Below are 21,511 nucleotides of genomic sequence, written 5' to 3'. Positions count from 1 at the left end.
GGGAGAAGTGGAAAAAGGTCAAGAAAGGTCATATCATCTGAATCCTCAAGGCATACAGTGGGTCCAGGACCTGATCCCACCCCTTACAGGGGAATGCTTCTTACGGTCATCAAGAACCAGAGGTTGCTCTTCTGTCTGTAGCAGAAGAAGTGCCCTTAAATTTAATCCCCAGAAGTATGTGAACAGCAAGTATGAATTATTTTAGTGGATTCTATTATTTCCACCATATGAACTGAAGTAAAGAAATTGATTCCTGAACATGAAGAGCTACTTTCCTTGAGCAGAGCATGAATAAGAGCAATGGTCCTCACCCCTAGTTGCACACCAGAATCACCTGGAGGGTTTTCAGAATGACAGATGCCTGGATTCCACCCCAGACATTCTGATTTCATTGGTCTGGAGGTGGCCTGGGCTTCAGGCCAAGCTTGGGCAAATCATGAATTTAGATGCTGATGTAGTTGAACATCAGTGATGTTTTCTGTTTGCTGGCAACTGAGAGCAGTGGCTTAGCCTCGTCATTCTTTAAAGGTAGTCTGCCAGTCAGCTTTGTAAATATCACTTGGGAACTTATTAGAAATACATATTCTAAGGCTCCACTCCAGATCTACTGAATCAGAATTTTGGGCATTGGGGGACCTAGCACTCTGTATTTTACTAAGGTCTTAAGGTCAGTTTGAGAACCACTGATCCAGGCTAAGACCTTGGTACTCAAGGTGTGGTCCATAGACTGGCAGCATCTGCATCCCTAAACTTGTTCAAAATTCAGTCTGAAGCCATCCCAGACCTACTAGATCAGAATATACATTTTAACAATATTCCCAAGTATCTGTATGTGCATTAAAGTTTGAGAATCACTGATTTAAGACACAGTGGCCAGTTCATGTTTCTCACTGGAGTTCAATTATCATCTTTCAGAGCATTCAGGCAAGAAGACAAGAGCACAACCAAAGCTAATAAGGAAAGCTGTGAAACTGCATCCTGATCTCTGCAGGATGAGCTAATATGGGATCTGTTGTGTAGGTGGGGTGTTGACTCATAGAAACTTTTATAGTAGATAGAGTAGTCATGGTAGTAGTAAGAACAGCTACTGATTATGAAATGGTTGTTATGTGCTTTCTAGGTAGAATTCCATTTATCCCATAGAAAACCAGAGAAAGAATCATTCTTTCATTCAGCTAATATTGTATAATATAACCACATAGCCAGGTATAATTCTAGGCATATCCCTATAATACCCACCTCTACCATTGGGAGGCATAAATCCAGGTTCAGATAATGATGGTAATAAATGAACTGATATATAATAACATCATAAGTAAAATTGGGTACCATGAAGAAAGTAAGGCAGGGTAAAGGGAAAAAAATAGTGATAAAGAAGTCCTACTTGAGATCAGGTGGTGAAAAAGAGAAAGAAACTCTGAAGTGACATATGAGCCAAAATATGAAAGAAACAAACTCCTGAGCCCTGAAGACCTCCTATGGAAAAAAAAAATATCAAGCAGGACACTGATATTTGCATAGGAGGAGGGAGGAGAAGAACGGTTAGAAATAAGTTTGGATGGTAGCTGCAGGAAGATCATAAATTATCTTATAAGCCATGGTCAAAAACAAGAAAACTGAGCAAGTCTTCTCAAACTTCAAGGTGCCACGAATTACCTGGGGACCTTGTTAAACTGTAGTATGCAGTCAGTAATTGGGGGGTGGGGGCCTGAGTGTCTACATTTCCAACAAGCTCCAAGAGATGCTAATGCCACTGGTACATGGGCTACACTTTGAGTAAGCAAAAGATGTACTGGAGCTGAGAACTTAACAGCATGCCAATGTCACCCAGCTGGTAAGTGACCGAGGCCAAGTGTGAATCACCCATGCTGACTCCAAAGTCCAGGCTGTCCATCTGTAGCTTCCCAGACAACCTCATGCCTGGTTCACCTGTAACTGATTCTGAGCAGTAAAATTAAAGAGCCTCCCTGAGATTGGACCCTCATGTGCAATCTCTTATAGAAAAGTTGTTTATTCCTTCTGATTTGGAAGGAGAAATCCCAAAGGAAATTGGATGCCCTGATGATCTGTGCTATCTCTTGTGAAATATTTAAAAGATGTAAGATGTAATGAAACCCTGGCATCTTAGAAACAAATGACGTTGCTGGTGACCATTTTGATGTACTCTCTATAGAAAAAAAAAAAAAACCCAAAACATGAAAACACATGAGTCTTGAAATCTAATGCATTATATTTTCAGTAATGGACCTGAGGAAGCCAGTTATTCACCAGACACTGCAAGTTGTGCTCCCTCCAGCCTGACTTCTCCAGATGCTCCCATCCTGGCCCATTTGCACTTAGTCTTCTTCGCTGCATGGAAGATGGTTAAAGTTCCCCAATGTGGATGGGCTCCGAGGTGTCAGAGATACATGCATCAGTTTAGCTGCTCAAGTCCTCAGACTTCAGTATAAACCAAAAACAAAGCCAGGGGTGGTTGGCTGTGTGCACAGAGTTTGAATACTTGGCTCTGGGCTTTCTTCCCTGAAAACAACCACACTTCCAATATCAAACGGATGTTCAAAGGGAATAAAAAATGGCTCCTTGCTTTCTCTCCTCACTGGATGATTACTGGGGGACCAGGGGGGAAGGAGTGGGGACATGTTCTGTGTGTGTATTGTATATGCTCCTGCCTTGATGAATGACATGGTTTGGTTTGGTTTGTTGCCCTCCCCTTTTGTTAATTCTCTGTGTTCTTTTTCCTTTGTGCTGCACGATTAGGACCCTGCAGTGGGATACAGACCCCTCAGTGCTCCAGCTGCAGTCAGACTCAGAACTTGGGTATATGTCTGCTCTTTTGTTACTCCTTTTATTGTTTCTTTGCTACAGTTGTGTTGAAATGCTGGAGCTGTTGTTGCTCTTGTTTTTCTCCCTTTTTGTTGAATTCCCAGTTTGATAAGTTTATTTCCTTCTGTTAGTTTTCCTTATAAAGCTTTGAAGAAAGTCTCTCTTTGTGGAAAACACCACAAAAAGATGGCTTTTGATTTCCCCTGTTTATTCCTAGTATGGCAAGAAAACACTGCCCCCAAATCAAAATATGAGCACCTTGACCTACTAAAGGTAGGGCACACAAATTCTGTGATGGGAGATGCGTGTGACTTTGTCCTAACCATGGTTCCCCTTTACCAACAAGTTGCTGAAGGTTAATTTTGTGAAGATTGATATCAAAATGTTGTCTTATTTGTTTCCTTTCCTTTTCGTTCTTTGGAAAATTCATAATAAGTTATTAATTTGAATTAAATTTTGAATGGGTAGATTCCCACGGAATAAAATCATATTTTTTAATAGTTCTATCTTAAGATATCTCAAATATTTGATACTCTGTAATGACTTCTAATGATAATGTTTTCCGATGGAAATGCATTGTCACATGTTAAAAGATAGCTTCAGAGTTGAAAACTCATCCCCAAAGAACAAAGCACATTGGTATATCCCAGAAACTTGGTTTATTTCTAAGATTGAAGGTAGCTAGAGTCACACATGAAGCTATTCCCAGTGGGTGCTGGAACCAGCTCATTGTCAAGCTCGGAAGAATAGGTTGTGCCTTCTTGATCAGATCATCTCATAATGGCTATGGTAGAGTATATACAATACAGAAATTGATGAATGCTACACAGGGCTTGCTCCTTTCCCCCAAACTAGCTTTTATGCATTTACCAGCATACCACTGGGTACTTCCAATATGTGAACAGCAAATTTTATTATAGCATTTTATGAAACTATCTTTTTTCTTTCTAAATATAAAATAGTATGTGTCCAAGCAGATATTTATTGCTTATTTATTTTGATTCCGGAGATTTCTGGACATGTATCTGGGTTTCTATCAATTTTAGTGCCTATTGTAAGTGTGAAAGGAGGCTGAGGATCATCAGCTTCCACGGGAATCTACCCATTCTGCCTGTGTTCTTTTCTATATGCAAAAGTTCTTCCTTTTCTCACAACAATGCTATGTCAAGGAAATAGTCTTCCTAATACTTTAGTTTACTGACACACTGGTCTTTCTTTAAAATTACTAAAATTTTGGCTCTTTAGTTTTATAGTTTATTGTATGTTACATTTCAACTTATGTTATTTAAAATCAAAACATATGGTTTAAGTTAAAAAGAGAAACAATGCATATATAGTAAGTTACGTTCAGGAGAACCTCAAAATGCATTCTTTAATATATCACCATGTTAAATAAATAATAGAAGGGAGGAACTGGCAGAGATTATCCTATGCACTTAAATTAGTGATTTTTAGAGGGATTGCAGCACTGCTAAATTACACTTGCTAATGTGGAATAGTTAGAAAACTTCCTATTTGCATCTGTTTTCCAAGCAAAATCTCACTATTAGCTTTGCATATTAAAACTTCAGACTTATTCTAGGGAGAAGGAATAGCTGTGACTACCACCTTGCCTGCCACAATTCACTTCAGAGTGGACTCGAGGAGAAACAGAGACATGAGATATTATGCTCACCGACAGTGGCTTATCTTAGGGGGTTTGGAAGGAGTGTTCAGAAAATATAAGAGAGAGACAATTATTTTAGCCATGTTACAACTTCAAGTATTGCTTCCATGAAAATTTCCCTTTTGGGTAGTTCTTATGTGCAGGGCAATGAGATTTTTCTATGGACAGTTCTATTTTCCCTTCTTAAGTCTAGGCATTGATTCACCATAGATTGCTCTGTCTCTTGATTTAACAGCTGTATTGAAGTACACTTTGCATAAGATAAACTATAAATATTTAAACTAATAAAATTGATGTTTTAACATTTCTACACATCCATGAAATTATCACCATGATCAAGACAGTGAACATATTCATCATCCCCACAAATTTCGTCGTGCCTCTTTGAAGTACACCTGTTCTTCCCATGCTTCCAAATCCTCCAGAACAACTGATCTGCCATTACTATGTATTAGTTTGCATTTCCCAGAATTTTACTTTAAATTTAATCATATATCAGGCACTATTTTGATGGCATTCTTTTATTCAGAATAATTTTTTGTCAATAGTGCATTCTTTTGTATTGCCAAGTGATATTTCATTGTATGGAAAGTGGAGGTGAAATGATTGGTTAGGAGAGTCTTAATCAGTGCATTGATCCACTTGCATGGGTGGTAATCATAGGCAGATAGGGTGTAGCTAAAAGGGGTGGGTCACTGGCGATGTACTTTTGTGGTTTATAGTTTGTCTGGTGAGAGGAGTGCTCTCTGCTTCCTGGTTGTCATGTCCTGACCTGTTTTCCTCTGCTACACCCTTTCACCATGATGTTCTGCTTGCCTTGGGCACAGAGCAATGGAGTTGGCCTTCTGTGGACTGAGACCTTTGAAACCATGTGTTCCAAATAAATTTTTCCTCCTCTAACATTGTTCTTGTCAGATCTTTTGGTCACAGCAGCAACAAAACCTGACTAAAGCAATTATTAAAAGATCATAGTGTTACTCATTGTGGTTTTAGTTTGCACTTCCTTAGTAACTTCATATGCTTTCAATTTGAATATTTTCTATGATGAAACATCTTTTACCTTATTTATTACTATTATTATTTGTAGATGGATGGAACACTTTTATTTATTTATTTTTATGTGGTGGTGCTGAGGATCTAACCCAGTGCCTCACACATGCTAGGCAAGTGCTCTGCCACTGAGCTACAACCCCAGCCTCCCTTATGTATTATTTTTAATTGAGTTGTTTATTGTTTCATTATTGAGTTTTGATCATTCTTTATATGTTTAGGAAACATCCTTTATCTTGTATCTGATATAAACTCGATTGAGTTTTTAATCTTTCTTTTGGATTTTTTCTTTGACCCAATGGTTATTTAAGAGTGTGTGGTTTAATTTTTATGTATTTGTGAATTTCCTTGTTTTCAATTATTTATTTCTAGTTTGATCTCCTTGTATTCATAACATATATTGGTATGATTTTGATCTTAAATGTGCTGAGACTTGTTTTGTGGCATAACAATCTATTCTGAAGAATGTTCCATATGCACTTGGAAGAAAATATATTCTGCTGTTGGTTGTCCTGTACATTTGCTAGGTCTATTTGATGTATAGTATTGTTCAAGTTCACTGTTTTTTTAAATGATTTTCTACATGGATGTTCTATTATTGAAAGTGAGGTGTTAAAGTTTACTGTTATTACGTTCCTCCTATCAGTTTATCCATTCAGATTTGTCCACATTTGCTCTATATACTTAGGTACTCTGGTGTTGAGTGCACATGTATTTACAATTGTTTTACATCCTGTTGGATTGACACTTTTATCATTGTAGGATGACTTCTTATCTCTAGAGAATTTTTAAAATGTGAAACCTACTTTGTCTGATATAAGTACAGCTCCTCTTGTCTTATTTGGTTATCAGTTGCTTGGGTATCTTTTTCCACCTCTTCGCTTTAAGCCTACATGTGTCCCAAAGTAAGTTTCTTATAGTGTATTTGAATCTTGCTTTTTAAGAAAATTATTCAGTCACTTTGCATCTCTTGGGTGTTGATTTTAATTCATTTAAAAGTAAGTATATGTGACGAAAGGGTTTACTATTCTCAGTTTGTTAACAATTTTCTGTTTGTCTTATAGTTTCATTTTGTTTTTCTCTTTGGCTATTTTGAGTTTTGTTGTTTGTATCTATAAGCTTTGTTGCATTTTTCTTTTTCTTTTGTTTAACTTCCATGGGTATTCTCTGTTGTTCAGGTGTGGATTATGTAAAATGCCTTATAACATTCTGTTTTAAGTGGGCAGCAATTTCTCTTACATACAAAAACTATCTACACTTTTCTTTCCTATCCCACATTATATGCTGTGGTATCACAATTCACATTTATACTGTGTGTCTATTAACATAATTTATTTTTACTTATTTTTAGTGGTTTTGCCTTTTTAGTTTTATACCCGAATTAAAAGCTTTTTAATCACCCCATTATAGTAAAATAGTATTCTATTTTTGTTCATATGTTTATCTTTACCAGTGAATTTCATGCTTTCTTTTACTCTTTTGTTGCTGTTTTTAATTCTTTCATTACATCTAGAACTCCTTTAGCATTTTTTTCTTCTTTTAATTTTTTATTTTTAGTTGCTGATGGACTTTTAATGTTTATTTATTTATATGTGGTGCTGAGAATTGAACTCAGTGTCTCACACATGCTAGGCAAGTGCTGTACCACTGATCCACGACCCCAGGCCCCTTTAGCGATTCTTATAAGTCAGATCTAGTGGTAAAGAACTTCTTCAGTGTTTCTTTTCTGAGAAAGTTTTTCTTTTTCAATTTCTGAAAGACAGGTTTATGCCGCGTCCGGCTAACAGGAGCCGAGTCCGGCGAGGGACGGCGGGGTTAAGAAATACACAGGACACCAAGTTTCTTCATCCAGGAGGAAGCGTGCGCGCTTTATTGCCAAATTTGTTCCCCTTATATATCTTTTTTAACAGCTGCAGGAAATCACTCAAAAGTGAGGAGGGAAGAGTAATAACTGCGTCCTTGGGTTACCGCCACCGTCACCGTCCCCTATCAGGAGGCTCGAACAGGTCAAGATGTTCCCAAGAGACACATATGCTCGAGGCAGATAAATAGGAAACCTCAACGCGCCACGGCCTTGTGAGCTGGCCACATTGACATGCAGAACAAAGAAGTGGGGGTTGAGTCCCCAGGGGCCAGGGAGGGCCTGCTACCAGCAGGTTTACCAGGTATAATATTCTTGGCCAGCAGTCTTATTATAGTACTCCTTATGTCTGTACAGATTGTACGGAAAAATCTACTCATAGTCTTATGGACATTCTTATAGATTTCTCTTGTTTTTAGCTTTGACAATTTGATTACAATGTGTGTTTATGGATCTCTTTTGATTATCTCATTTGGTGTTTTCTGGGCTTCCTGTTTCTGAATATCTGTTTCCTTCCCAGATTTGGGAATGATTTAGCAAGACCCTAAGCAATTTAGTGAGATCGTATCTCAAAATTAAGACATAAAAAAGGCTGGAGGGGCTGGGGTTATAGCTCAGAGGTAGAGCACTTGCCTTGCACTTTTGAAGTATTGGGTTCAATCTTCAGCACCACATAAAAATGAATAAATAAAATAAGCAAAGATATTGTTAAAAGGGGGGGGGGCTGGAGATGTAGCTCACTGGTAAAATGCCCCTGGGCTCAAAGTTCCTCAGTACCAGGGGGGAAAATTCATGTATTGGTTCACTGATATTATCCCATAATTCCCTTTAACTATCTTTTCTCTTTTTCATTTTTAAAATTTTTCTCCTTGTTCCTTTCACTGAGTGATTTCCATTGAACCATCTTCTAATTCACTAATACTTTCTTCTGCTTGGTCAAGCCTGCTGTTGAACTACTATATTGAATTTTTCAGTTCAGATGTTATATCCTTCAGCTTTATCATTTCTGTTTGGCTTTTTTTAAAAAAATTTTCAACCTCTTTGTTGAGATTTTCACTTTGTTCGTACATTACTCTCCTGACTTTGATAAGCATCTTTGATTGAAGATTTTCAGTTCTCTGTTGGGAAAATCACATGTCTCCATTTCATTAGGGTTGCTTTTAAGAGATTAATATCGTTATTTTATTTGGAACATATTTCCCTGTTTCCTCATTTCTTAACTCTCTGTGTTGGTTTCTGCACAGATGACAAAATAGCCACCTCTTCTTTGTCTTTATAGACTGATCTTGGATAGGTGGTGAACATTACTAAACACCTAGCCAGAGATTCTGAATGTTTTTTAAATCTGTTTGTTCATATAAATTTTCATCTTTTTTAAAAAAATTAAAAAATAAACAAGTTGTCATCTTTTTTTCTTTCTTTCCTACTAGGACACTAGAGTATTCTAAGTCTCATAGGTGCCCTGAGAAAGATAAGAGCCAGTCCTGCAAGTAGCTGCTGGGATAATTGGGATGCTAGATGTGTGGTCCAATTTTCTTCTCTCCTTCTCACCTCCAGAAGTCTACCAAATGCCAGTCCCCATCAGCTCTCAGATATAGTCAAGTTAGAGTCAATCTCCAGTCTAATAACTAAAATAGTTGGGGTCTAGATGTGTTATTCAGTTCCTTCTAGGGAGAAGCTAGAGGCTAGCTTTTATGGCTGGAATAAGTTGCTGGGAGGAGCCACAGGAGGTATCCACTCACTCATTCAGACTCCTGGGAATTGCCTTCCCTGTCAGTTCCAGGAAACTCAAAAAGTTGAGATACTAGAAGTGCAGTGTAACAGGTTCCAGGAGAAACTGGGAGCTGGGCTTCATTGCTAAAGCCAGCTGGCAGGGGGAATCATGAGAAGAGCCTGAGAGCCATTCAGAGCCACAGCTTTGTTCTCTGGAGACCTCAGGTGACTAGTGAACACTGAATTCAGCAGCTTCAGAATAGATGAGTGAGTAGCAAACATGACAGTTGTTGCTTAGAAAGAAGCCTTGTTTTTATCACAGTAGAGCTGGGTATTGGAACATGTTTACACTCCCAGGGACCACTGATTGCCTGCCTTTTTGGCTTCCAGGTGCAGTCTAGTTAGGGTCCATACACTCAGGTAACAGCTGGAAAAGTCAAAGATCTTGATGTACAATCTAAACCTTTCCTGGTAGAGCTGACCTTTATTGCTCTTATGCTCTGTGCTGCTCAAGGGGTAAAAGATATGAGAAGAGCTTGAATCTCTGTTTAAAGCTCCCTCTTCTTTCTCTGCAACCCCAGGGGACTAGTGAGCATCGGGTTCCATCAGCTTCCAGAGATAGGCACATTAAGAATCAGTGCCTTTGGTAGAAGCTGTAAAAATTGGGGCACTAGATGAATGATCCAAACCCCTTCAGTCCTCAGGGAGAAACTGAGAGGTGAAGAATCCCCTCTGATTGAATGGCAGAGTGCCAGGGATGGAGTTTATGATGAGAGTACATCTCTTCTTACTCATTTTAAAGTGGGAATTTTCTCATTGTCCAGCATACAAGAGTTTCTCAACTGGTTTCTGAATTTTTCTCAGGGAGAATTGATTCATGTATTTATTTGGTGCTTCTGTGGGTGGAGGAAATGTCCTGAGACTCTTGTTTTGCCATGTTGCTGATGTTCCCCCACAAGAATTTTCTGATACCTTTTTATTGATATCAAACTTTATGAATATTACTTTGTTATGTGTTGGATATATTTTAATGGCTATAAATCTCTTGAAATTTCTTCTGAGATATAATCAATTCACTTGAAAACAGTTTCAGTCTGTCAGTCTTGCTTTCATGTTTTCTTTTTTTAAACTAGCAAGGTCAATGAATTCCTAAAACTAAAGCAAGACTCTTTGGTGTGTTGGAAATAATTCCCCATAAATCTTGAGGTTTTCTCGGGTTGATAGAAACAGGGAATATTCCTATTCCTGTATGAATGCCCAGAACTGTTACCTATAATTCTAGACAATCCTTCCCTTGGTCTGAGGTAGTTTCTGACATATGTGCATTGATTGGTAATGAGCTAAATACTCAAGGGTCAGAATTTTCATTTTGTGGAGTTACCTTCTCTGCTGTTTTGTCCTGTCAATTCTAATAGCCTGGTCCAGCTCAACCTTGTCTCTTCAACTTAGGAATTCTGCTGGATTTCACTTGAGTTCTTTCCCTGCATCATGGCCTGGAATTTCTCTCAATTCAGAAAATAGGGACAGCAGGAAGGTTCAGCTTGCTTGCTTCCCCCTCTTTCATGTATCCCTGTCCTTCATCGCCTGACCTTTAGTATCTTGTAAACTGTTCTTTTGTTCAAACTGCTGTTTATTTTTTAATTATTTCAGTTGTAAAGGTTAATCTGGTGCCCATTGCTCCATCTTGGGACAAGCTACCAAAGGTTTGTTACTTGATTCTGTATTTATATGTTAACTACATGATCAACACAGCAAATAGCAGCAGAGAGAAATACAGGAGGTAAGAGACCTTTTAAAATATAACTTCAAAACAATCACAAATAAAATGAGAAAATAAGTGAAGCTCAGCTCGATTTTTACCAGGCAAATACTAACAAAGGACTGAAAATGCTATGTTTTCTTAGGCTAGTATAAATGGTTAAGTGAATTGAAAATGCTGGAAGGGAAAAAATAAGACGACAGGATAAAAAGAGCAAGTTAAAATGTCATAAGAGAGAAAGAACAAGATCTCTAGTCTTCCAGGAGATGGGCCCCGTCTGCCTAAGTGAGGTGGGATTGGAGGGAGGAGAGGATTCCCAATCACAACTGGGCACCAATGAGCAACAAGGGCTTTCTGTAGCTTACCACTCCGAATGGTTAAACCCAATGACTTAGAGATATTTAGTGGCTTTCGATTTCATTGAAGCCTCGTGATTATGTTTTCTATATAGGTTAGTATATTAAATTCTTGACATAGTTGTTTGAGTATTTGTAAGCAAAGAGAGAATGAGGGAAAACTGAAGCTGTGAACAAAGATCTGACAGTTCCTCCCCTGAAGGAGGGAGTGGGAATCTCTTCCAGTCTTGAAGAGACATTGTTCTTGGATGATCACCTCTTCTCTGAACTCTCTTCTCTGAACTCTCTTCTCTGAACTCTCTTCTCTGAACTCTCTTCTCTGAACTCTCTTCTCTGAACTCTCTTCTCTGCATTCTTGGCTAAAAGACAGGATGAGTATTTCTCCCACCGCATCCCAAACTTCTCCAGTGAAATAGAGAGGTCACTCTGTCAAAAGTAGAAGTAAAACCAATTCTGAAAGGATACCATAGAAGCATATAATCTTCAAGCTGTTGGTGGGTGTTAGAGAAAACCTAACTGGACCACTCTGAAGGCCTCTTCACATTTTAAACTTGTTGCCATTTGCCTAACAGAACTGTAATAACCTCAGTAGTCTTTGATGAAGAATTTTTTGTTGTTGTTTATTTGTTTTGTCAAGTTTCTTTTTGTTTTGTTATGGTGATGGTGATGCTGCAGATTGAACTCAGGGCCTCATACATGTTAAGCAAGTGCTCTACCACAGAGCCACATCATTACCCTTGTCAAATATTCTTATTTGTCTTGTTTAGATCTCTAGTTGAATTAACTTTCAAGATTTCCCATGAAACCATGTCCTGAGAGAACTTTCTGGAGAGTCATGTTATGTGGGTTGTGCTCTTGAGCAAATTCTACTTCTTCAATAACATTCAATCATACTTCCCCCCAAAATGGAAATATGGATCAGCATCTTGTATCGTGTGTCTGTCTATCAAGAGGTGATAGTAAAAAGTGAAAATCAAAAATAAAAAGGAAAAAAGAAGAACGCAACTAGCAGCTGGAAAAAAAAATGTGATAGTAAAATGCTTTTCGGGATCTATAAATATAAGTGAATTCTGACTCATGAAAGGCTTTAATAATTTGGTTTTAACAGGTTCAATCAAAATCCCATGATTAGAGAGAGAAGAAGCTCTTTGCTCAGCTCTTAACAATAATCATTTATTTGTCCCCAAACATTTCTTGAGAAGCTCCTATTTTGCCAGCCTTTATCATGTGCTCTCAAGAATCTTGAGTAAGCTATTAAGAGATATTTTCTGTTCCACACTAACAACTAGATTAGATTTTTAAAAAGACAATACTTCATTTTCAATCAATTTCAGAACAATGAAGGCCAGTTGGTAAGGAGGTGTGTTTTTACTGTGGTGCTCAGAAAATTCTGTAATTGTGTAGCTTTATGCTAAAAATTTTATGGAAGCTTGTTCAAAAATACCAAGTAAACAAGGGTCATTCCTAAAAAAAATGTTTTATATCATATTGTCATTTGTATGTAATATTGGGAAAAAAACACACTTAAGTACCATCTGTCATTATTCTGAACTTTCAATTTCCTTATAAAGTGGACATTTAATAGCAGAAACTTCAATGATGTTGCCAAATTCCATTATAAGCACGACTATTTTGACTTGTCCTTTAAACCCCAAGATTTTGCAAGATTTATTTGTGTTATGAAATTCAAGGCAAACCTCTTGACTGTGCCTGTTGACTGAGCCAGAATTGACATTTGCTTCTGTGCAAGAAAAATGCTTTAACTGCCAAGCCAATATCTCTGCACAATTAGAAGCAAATATCATGGCAATGAAGTAAGTACTTCATAAAATGATCTTTAGCTGTGAGCATAGAAGAATGGAAACTCATCTTTTTTTTTTTTTTTTTTTTTTTTGGTACTGAACTCAGGGGCACTCGACCACTGAGCCACATCCCCAGTCCTATTTTGTGTTTTATTTAGAGACAGTGTCTTACTTTTGCTTGGTGCCTCACTTTTGCTGAGGCTGGCTTTGAACTCATGATCCTCCTGCCTCAGCCTCCTGAGCCAACGGGGATTACAGTTATGTGCCACCACACCTGGCAGAAACTCATCTTTCTTGGGGTAACTTGAAAAGACCAGCTACCAAGCCACTTCTTGGTATTTGGAGGGAGGCATAACTCTGAACCCAGATGATAAATCAGCATGTGTGTGATGAGGGACCCCAGAGCCAGGTTCTTCCTTGGTGCCATGCCCTGTCCTTACTTTTCCTCCCTGGGGTGTCCCCATGCTAAGCTCCAGAACTCTATCCTGGAGAAGTCACAGTTTGACACCAGATTACAGTAGAGCACGTTTGGGAAACAAACTCTTTGTCATTTTTAAACCTCTTTCGTGTTCCATGAGCATCTTTGCCCTTAGCCCCTTTTTCTATGGATGCAACTCTTTCTCTTGGGGCTCTCAACAGGAGGTTCCCTAGGGATATCTTTAGTTTGTCTTTTCCCCTGAGTGATGGCCTTTCAATTGGAAAACTCTGCCACAGATCCGTCCATTACAATTTCTACCCAAAGCAGATCTCTCTAGATTCCCCTGTCTTCCAGCCATGCCACTTGCTTTTCTTATGAAGCATGAAGCCTTGAAATCACCTGGAACCCGTTCCTTTTCTTTGACTCTCCAGATCAAGTAAACTACTAAAGTCTATCCTTAAAAATTTTCAAGAGTCTCCAAAATGCAGCGTTTCCTTTCTCTTCTTAGTGACTTCTCATCATGCCAGACCAAGTCTTCATGCCTCCTTAGACCACTGACTACAAACCCAGTTGTTTTTCTGGCTGCTCCTTTGGAACTGACGCTTTGCTTACTTTCTGTGGTTGGTTTCTGAGTCTACCCTCTCCTCCTCCTTGGCTTGTGGATCCTTTTTGTATTCCCCTCCTCTCTACACTCAGCTTCTAAGGTCCAATCACTTCCCACACCTAACATCTTTGTCAAGAGGGGGATTTAAGTGTCATTTTTCATGTAGCTGTCATAATAATATGTTTTAAATGTGGCTTTACAGCTGTCACTTTTTTACTTGGTAACTTTCCATAACTTCTCATTGTCTGTATAAAGTCCACATTCTTTGGCCTGGTTGGTATTTGAAGACCTCTAATAATCTGACCTCCAAATCCCTCTCTAAATTTATTTTCCATAGCCCCCCAACTCAAAACTTCTATTCTGAAGGACTTTGGAACACAAAATAGGAATTCAGGTCCTAGATGTTTGTATATCCAGGGCCAGCTCCCTAGGACACTGTCCCTATTACTGAGTTCTGCTTCTCCTTCAAGAGGCACATCGGGCTCTCTATTTGTAATGAAACCTTCCTCACTCATCCAGTCATCTGCCCATTATACTCTCCTGCCCCTGTTCTTATGTGACCTCCTTTGCTGGCTGGTTTTATTTGCTGCATTTCATTCTTATTTGCCTTTTGAGGTATATGTTCTAGTTCCTCATTCTCCTTGTGGATCGTGTCTTGCTCAAACACTGTGGTTCCTGATAAATCATGTTGACCAGGTAGTTCCTTTACCATTTGTCCAGGACACTATCCCACCCACATAAAAAAATAAATATATTGTACTAGGAAGCAAATGGCACTATCTTCCCCGTCATCCTAAAGGGCTCATCTTTGAAGAAGTTACCCCAATAAATTTTAGAAGCAATAGAAGCAGAATCTCTGGCAGTATTTCAATGTACCCTCAGGATTAAATACAGGTGAATAAGCAGGAATGAAAATCCAAATGGAGTGTGGGCCCAATACAGTCATGTTTTATTCCTTGGCCTTTATCTGCCCTGGCATCCAGCCAAAGAATTCCCTATCTCTGAGAACATCTGTTCCTGGTTTTGTCTGTTTGATTTCCTTGTCTAGAAATTTCCCATTATTGCAATGACCCCTTTTAGCTTCCTGGTGTTTTTGAGCGTCAAACACTGGCTTCTGACCCACCCTCCTGACTCTGCCACCTTATCTGCCCACATTCTTCTCCTGCCACCAGGTCTAGCCAATATGCCTTCAGCACTATATTTTCCTGTTATCGAACACTCTGAAATTGTCACTCAAGGTCATATTTTGAGGGTCTTTTGTGAGTCACACTTTTTAAAATTTGGAGACTTTCATAGATGACCAAGGTGTATTTTAATTCTGGCTTGTCTGTGTCTTGGTACAGGTTCTTAAAATTTTGACATTTAAAAAAAAATTCTAACAACTTCAGGTTGCTTCTGTCTTATAAAATTATCTATGAATATCTATGATGGGTCAGAAGCGTCATAACTAAGAGATGAGCCTCTGTGAGGATTAGCTGATGGCATCTGTCAAATTTGCAGGGCAGCCCTCTTACTTAGTGCCTTAGCTGTCAAAGCCAGCTCTCCAGCACTGATGTGTTCCTCTGAGTCCATGGAGCACAGTAGTCTTTGCATAATTTTCTTCATGTTTCTTAAATATTAAATATATAAACATCTAGTTTGCTGTATAAAATTCACTATTGCCTTAAATCAAGTATCAGAAAGTGAATGGTATAGATAGTGTCTAGCTGAATCAGGAAGAATTTGATGATGTCCATGCTAGTGCTGGGGGACAGGCTCAGGGATTCTGAGCTGTCAGCTGATGAGGTTACTGCCCTTGAATTCATCCTTCCACCAGAAACTTGGTTATTGCTCAGGACTCATATCATCAGTGATGATTAATATTCATGAGGAAAGCACTTCTCTGTTTACCACTGGAGAGTAAAGAAAAATTAAGCTTGGGACAGCTGGATATTACCAGGCCAAGAAAAATTAACTCAAAATAGATGAAAGATCTAAATGTAAGAGAGAAAAGTCTTAGGAGAACACAGGCATAAGTCTTAGGGAACTTGGAATGGGAAAAGACTTTTTAGATGTCCACTAAAAGCAGAGGCAACCAGTAAAACAGAGATAAATTGGAGTTCATTAAAACTAAAAAATTTTACATTTGAAAAGACACCATCAAGGAAGTGGAAGGGAACTCTGAATGAGAATATATTTACAAGTCACATAGCTGATAAGGATCTGTATCCGAAATATTTATGAATTTCTTACAACTAAGCAATAAGAAGAAACCAATTTAGAAATGGACAAAGAATTTGAATGGGAAAAATAAGCACCTAAGAAAGACAATGGACATCATTAGCATTTGAGAAATTTAAATGAAAAGCTCCAATGAGGCACACATCATGCTCACTAGGATGTTATGATTTAAAGAGACAGATGACAGTAAGGTTTGAAGAAAATGAGAAATTAGAACCTTCATAGATTGCTAATGGGGATCTAAAATGATGCAACCACTTTGGAAAAACCGGTAATTCCTCAAAAGTTAAAAATAGAGTGACTGCATAGCCCAGCAATTCTATGTCTAGGCATATACCCAAGGGAATTGAAGCCACATGACCACACAAAAACTTGTACACAAATATTCATAGCAGTATTATTCATAATATCCAAAATGGAAACAATACAATTTTCTACCCACTGATGAATGGATTAGAAATAATGTATGTGCATACAGAGGAATATTATTCATCAATAAGCAGAAACGGTATACTGATACATGCAACACCAATGAAACTAAAAAATAAAAAAAAAAAGAAGTGAAAGAAATGAGACACAAAAGGCCACATATTACATTATCTCATTTATATGAAAGTAGACAGAAAACAGATCATTAGTTACCAGCGTTTAGGGAAAGAGGAAATGGAATTGACTGCCAGTGGATACAATGTATCTTTTGAAAGAGAAACAGATTATATAATTAGATAGTGGCCATGGTTGTACAACTCTGTAAATACCCCCAAAACCACTAAATTGTGTACCTTATCTTTTTGTGGTCCTGGGGATTGAATCCAGGGGCACTTTACCACTGAGCCGCATCCCCAGCACTTTCTATTTTTTTTTTACTATGAGACAGGGTCTTGCTGTGTTGCTCAGGCTGCTCTTGACCTTGCAATCCTCCCAAGTACCTGAGATTATAGGCATGCACCTCCATGCTTGCCTTAAAGATTATACTTTTAAGAGGGGAATGTTCTAGTAGGTAAATTTTATTTCCATAAAATAAAGTTAAGGCAGTCTTGATCTTAACTCCCTGATCAAAGAGCTCTGCTTCCTTTTGCCTTCCATCCAATCACCTACCCACCCAAGTTCTTGACATGTGAAATTATTTTCCCACTTAAAATCTTCACCTTTATTTGTCAAGGCACTAAGCAGGGGTTTCTGTGAAATCTGGTGGGTTTTCACTAGCCCACCCCGTGTTGGCATGGACCAGTGTCTCTCATATTTCAAGATGCAGGTGCAGTGGCTTCAGAATTGTCCCACTGGGGTGCCCCACTTTTGCAAATACCTGTATGCTTTGCCCATTGTACTGAAAAGAATATTTGAATATTAACAATGTCTTAAAATATCAATAAGTTTTGCCTTCAAATTTCTTTCTTCTTTGAAATGGAAGACAAACCACATGGTATACATTTATTGGAATTCCAGGGGTAGTAGACATGTTGCTCATGCTGTTAAATAATAGGAGAGAATTCTTTTTTCAGTGTTTGGAAGTAAGTCTGCATAATAAGAACTTTCTCCAGCTTTGGTGGATATTATTACACCATGCTTAAGTTATGCTTTAGGCTTCCTCTTCCCCAGGTAATGAAACTATGTCAACAGTTAGCAAAGCCATTGTGGGTAGATAGACAAAATCTCAATTGAACCAGAAACAGAAAGGGGAATGGGGACAGTGACTTACGAAGGGAGCAGTTTTCTTCTTGAGGTCAAAGACAAATGTCCAGAATCTGGGGGGTGGGGGGATTGGATTATGCTAGTGGTAAGCTAGATATCTTTGCATGCTGAGTAGTTCCAAATACCTTCTCCAACTTAGCTTCATTATTTATTCTTTATCAAGGCCCAATTTTCATTTCAGCAGAAACATTTAATTTTGGCACAATATGGCCAGCTTACTCTGTGAGTTAACATGTCCAAGGAGAGAGAAAGATCCACATCTTTTAAGGGGGCATTCAGCCTCAGCCATGAGAGAAATGTGGGTCTTTTAAAAAAAAAAAAAAGTCAACTTAGGACAATATCACTTGAGGACAATATCAAGTCAGCTCCTGAGAGACCTGTTGTTCTGTTGCCCAGTATGTCTGGATTCTTTACTTGACTTCTTAGTTTTAGATCTAGGACAGATGTAAGCTGTTTCTTCACATTTTTTACACTGCTGTCCTCTTTATCCGACACTCATCTTCTTGCCCTCTCACTTAGGTTGCTTCATAGAGCTTCATAAGCTTGGTCTAGGAACATCTTCCGTCTGTGACGGCACTAAGCCATGTGCTCTGGAATTTGACTAGGAGATGGGAAGCCCAACTGATTCTGGTAAAACACTGAAGTCTCTCTCTCTCTCTCTCTCTCTCTCTCTCTCCACTGTCTAATATTTCTAAGCCAGTGGTGTTCAACCTTCAGTGGGCACCAGAATTCCTGGAGATGGTGAGAAAGAGAACATGGGAAGGCTTATTAAAACACAGATCACTCTGTCCCACCCCCAGAGTTTGTGATTCCATAGATTTGGGGTGGGAACTGTGAATTTACATTCTAACCTCTTCCCAGGTGCCTCTGATGCTGCAGGTCAGGGACCATACTCTGGGAAACCCTGCCCTGGCACTTCTCCAATTTGTATTTTCTCTGTTCTTATTAAGCATGATCACAATTAATCCAAATAGATGAGACTTACATAATTTTTAGATGATATTGATTTTTATGTGTTCTTATATAAAATTCTATAAATTTAGTTTAGTAATTAAAAAAATCACTAAAGTTTATTATTTTGGAATGAATTACCAAGATAAAAATATGTAGTATGATTTGATTAAAAAATGCTACAACAGTCAGGATGCAGATCATTAAAGTCTCAGTTTATGCTTTTATAATATTTCTTCTTTTAACCTCTTCTCTTTACCCCACTCTCCCTTCCTTCCTCCAACATTTATTTAGTACTCTCTCTCTATCTGACACTTAATCAAGCCCCAGGCTACAGAGATAGATTAGTAAGGGATAAAAAGTAAGTTTGCAGCCAAGACAGGAAGACAGACATGAAAAGCAAGTGAATACAGTGATATGTGTCATGGGCTGTAGCAGAAGTGAGGATGTGTACCACAGTGTACAGGCACAGCCCGGGCTATGCAGGAGGGGTGGCAGGATGGCAGGAAAGATGTCCACAGAGCCTGAACTGAGAAGCCAGCATGGAACTTATAGTCTAATCAGAAGGAATGGGAATTATAATAGTATTAATAGTACAGCAATCCCTCCCCTTTGCTCAGTTGTTTAACTTGCACCTTTAAATAAAATAATTATGAGCTGGTAAAGCCTTGAGTAAAAAATAAGAAACATGATACTTAAAAGTTCATACTTTAAAAGAAAATAATAGTACATACTTCAACTGTTAGACATAGTTATTTAATAACTTTGTCGGCTGATAAATTGTAGAAATATTTTAGGGAAATTGAAGAAGGTCTATATTACAAGATCATAACACATGTGTTCTGGATCAACTGAGACCGGCAGACCCTGGGGTGGTGCAGTAGAAGGCCATCAGTGAGGGAGGACTCAGTGGCAGAGCAGGGGGGAAATCTTTCTTGTGAAAGGGCGCCACCTTATGGCCAGCCTTTCTGGGATGGCTGGGACGTGGGCTTCCCTCAGAAACAGATCCATTATGCCCTGGTCATCTACTCCAGGGCACTTCTCAGGAATCCTTTCTTCTGCTTATAAAACGAACAAATGTTCTGGACCTCTACTATGTTAGATTGTAATAATGGTGCCTGCATGAATGGGTGGTTAGGAGGCAGTAGAAAAAAAATAGCAGGGAAGAGAATCAGCACATCACCTTTTTGAAGCACATGGCCCTTGGGATTACTGTTGAATAGAGCTAAGGCCTGGGTCTTTTCTCTTACAACCCTTGCAATTTCAAGCACAATTCTTAGCATCACTGAGCCTCAGGGCTTTGCTTTTTTGTTTTTGTTTTTTATCTGTGAAGTTGGAATATGATATGAAATTTTAATAAGGACAAAATAAGATAAAAGTATGAAAAGTGTGTAACATATTGTTACTAAAACGACAGCAAAATAGCCACACACACAAAAATCATTTAATATAAATGCAGTTTAATCAATCTGGACATTATATGGAAAAATACAGTTATCTGCCAGTATGCTTAAAAGTATTACAATGAGTTTCTCTAAAGTTATAAATTATTTGAGACAGACTCACCCTCAAGCCTGAGAACCACAAATTTATCAATGTGTCAACCAGTCCATGTACTGGGAGAATCATATGACAGCAACTCAGCTTTTATTTATATTTAGTGGCTTGGGTTGAGTTGGAATCTTGAACTCAAAAACACAGCATCCTTGAGAAAATGGCTAGAATGTTATAATTATTGAAATTATTCAATTATTATTGAAACAAGAAAGTATTTTTAGTGGAATAAACTCATTCACGCTAAGTTTTGCAAAAAAGGAAGTTTCACAGTTATATTTTTAGTGAAAGCAAAAGCTAAATGGACTGTTTCAAGCAGTCTGAACCTATATATGTGCCCGTATAAAAAGAAAAATGGAAGTGTGATCCCTATATTTTATCATCAGGGATAATCTTCAACTCTACTGCCTTAAAAAAACATGAGTTTAGAATATTCATGAATCTATCTTCTCTAATTTTAATGAATATATGCATTATTATTATTTTAGTCAAAAAGATAAACTAAAATAGAGCTGCTTGGGCCAAGAGTCACTTGTGAGATGACAGACACCAAACTACATGCTTTGCAAGTATTAGCTTGTCTGATCCTCACAACTCAGGACCCATTTTACAGACAAGAAGCATGAGGCTTAGAGGGTTGTCACTTGTCTGGGGCTTTCACCTATCATTCATTCAGAGCAGGGCTTAGAACCCAACTTCTAACTGAGATCCTTATGCTTTGCTACCTCACTAGTTGTTTTTCATTTGCCATGATGTATTCCAAGTTACAGTCAGCCTCCTACTGTCCAGAGCCTGTATCTTGTCACTCAGCAAGACAGTACCTTCAGTGAGATGTCCTCAAATCCCTGCCTCCAGGTATAGGTATCACTGAATCAGAACCTAGAAATGACTGGCCCTCATACAGATGCCCATGGAAGCTGAGGGTCCAGGGTGCTATCTCTGTGTCCGTGATGGCCCCAGATTGAAGCAGTAGAAGTATATTCCTGGACCTTGGCTAAAGACTAACCTACAAGGGCTTCAGAAAGGTGCTGGGCAATGGAAT

General features: G+C 38.4%; 1 protein-coding gene across 3 annotated transcripts in view; it reads left to right on the top strand.

The window, feature by feature from the left end:
* DYNC1I1 (dynein cytoplasmic 1 intermediate chain 1) overlaps window positions 1–21,511 on the top strand; it is a 280,791-nt gene that overhangs the window by 22,620 nt on the left and 236,660 nt on the right. Inside the window, exon 4 of one of the 3 annotated variants that reach the window (XM_081286491.1) lies at window positions 2,758–2,817. The exons of the other annotated variants lie outside the window; for them this stretch is intronic. Coding sequence (XP_081142617.1) covers window positions 2,758–2,817 — 60 coding nt within the window. The remainder of the gene's footprint in view (window positions 1–2,757; window positions 2,818–21,511) is intronic. 3 annotated transcript variants of the gene reach the window in all.

Source organism: Spermophilus citellus (assembly GCF_964194105.1).
Source record: "Spermophilus citellus genome assembly, chromosome: 3".
Lineage (NCBI taxonomy): Eukaryota > Metazoa > Chordata > Mammalia > Rodentia > Sciuridae > Spermophilus > Spermophilus citellus.
The sequence above is the reverse complement of the archived record's forward strand: the minus strand, read 5'-3'. Positions and strand labels throughout refer to the sequence as shown.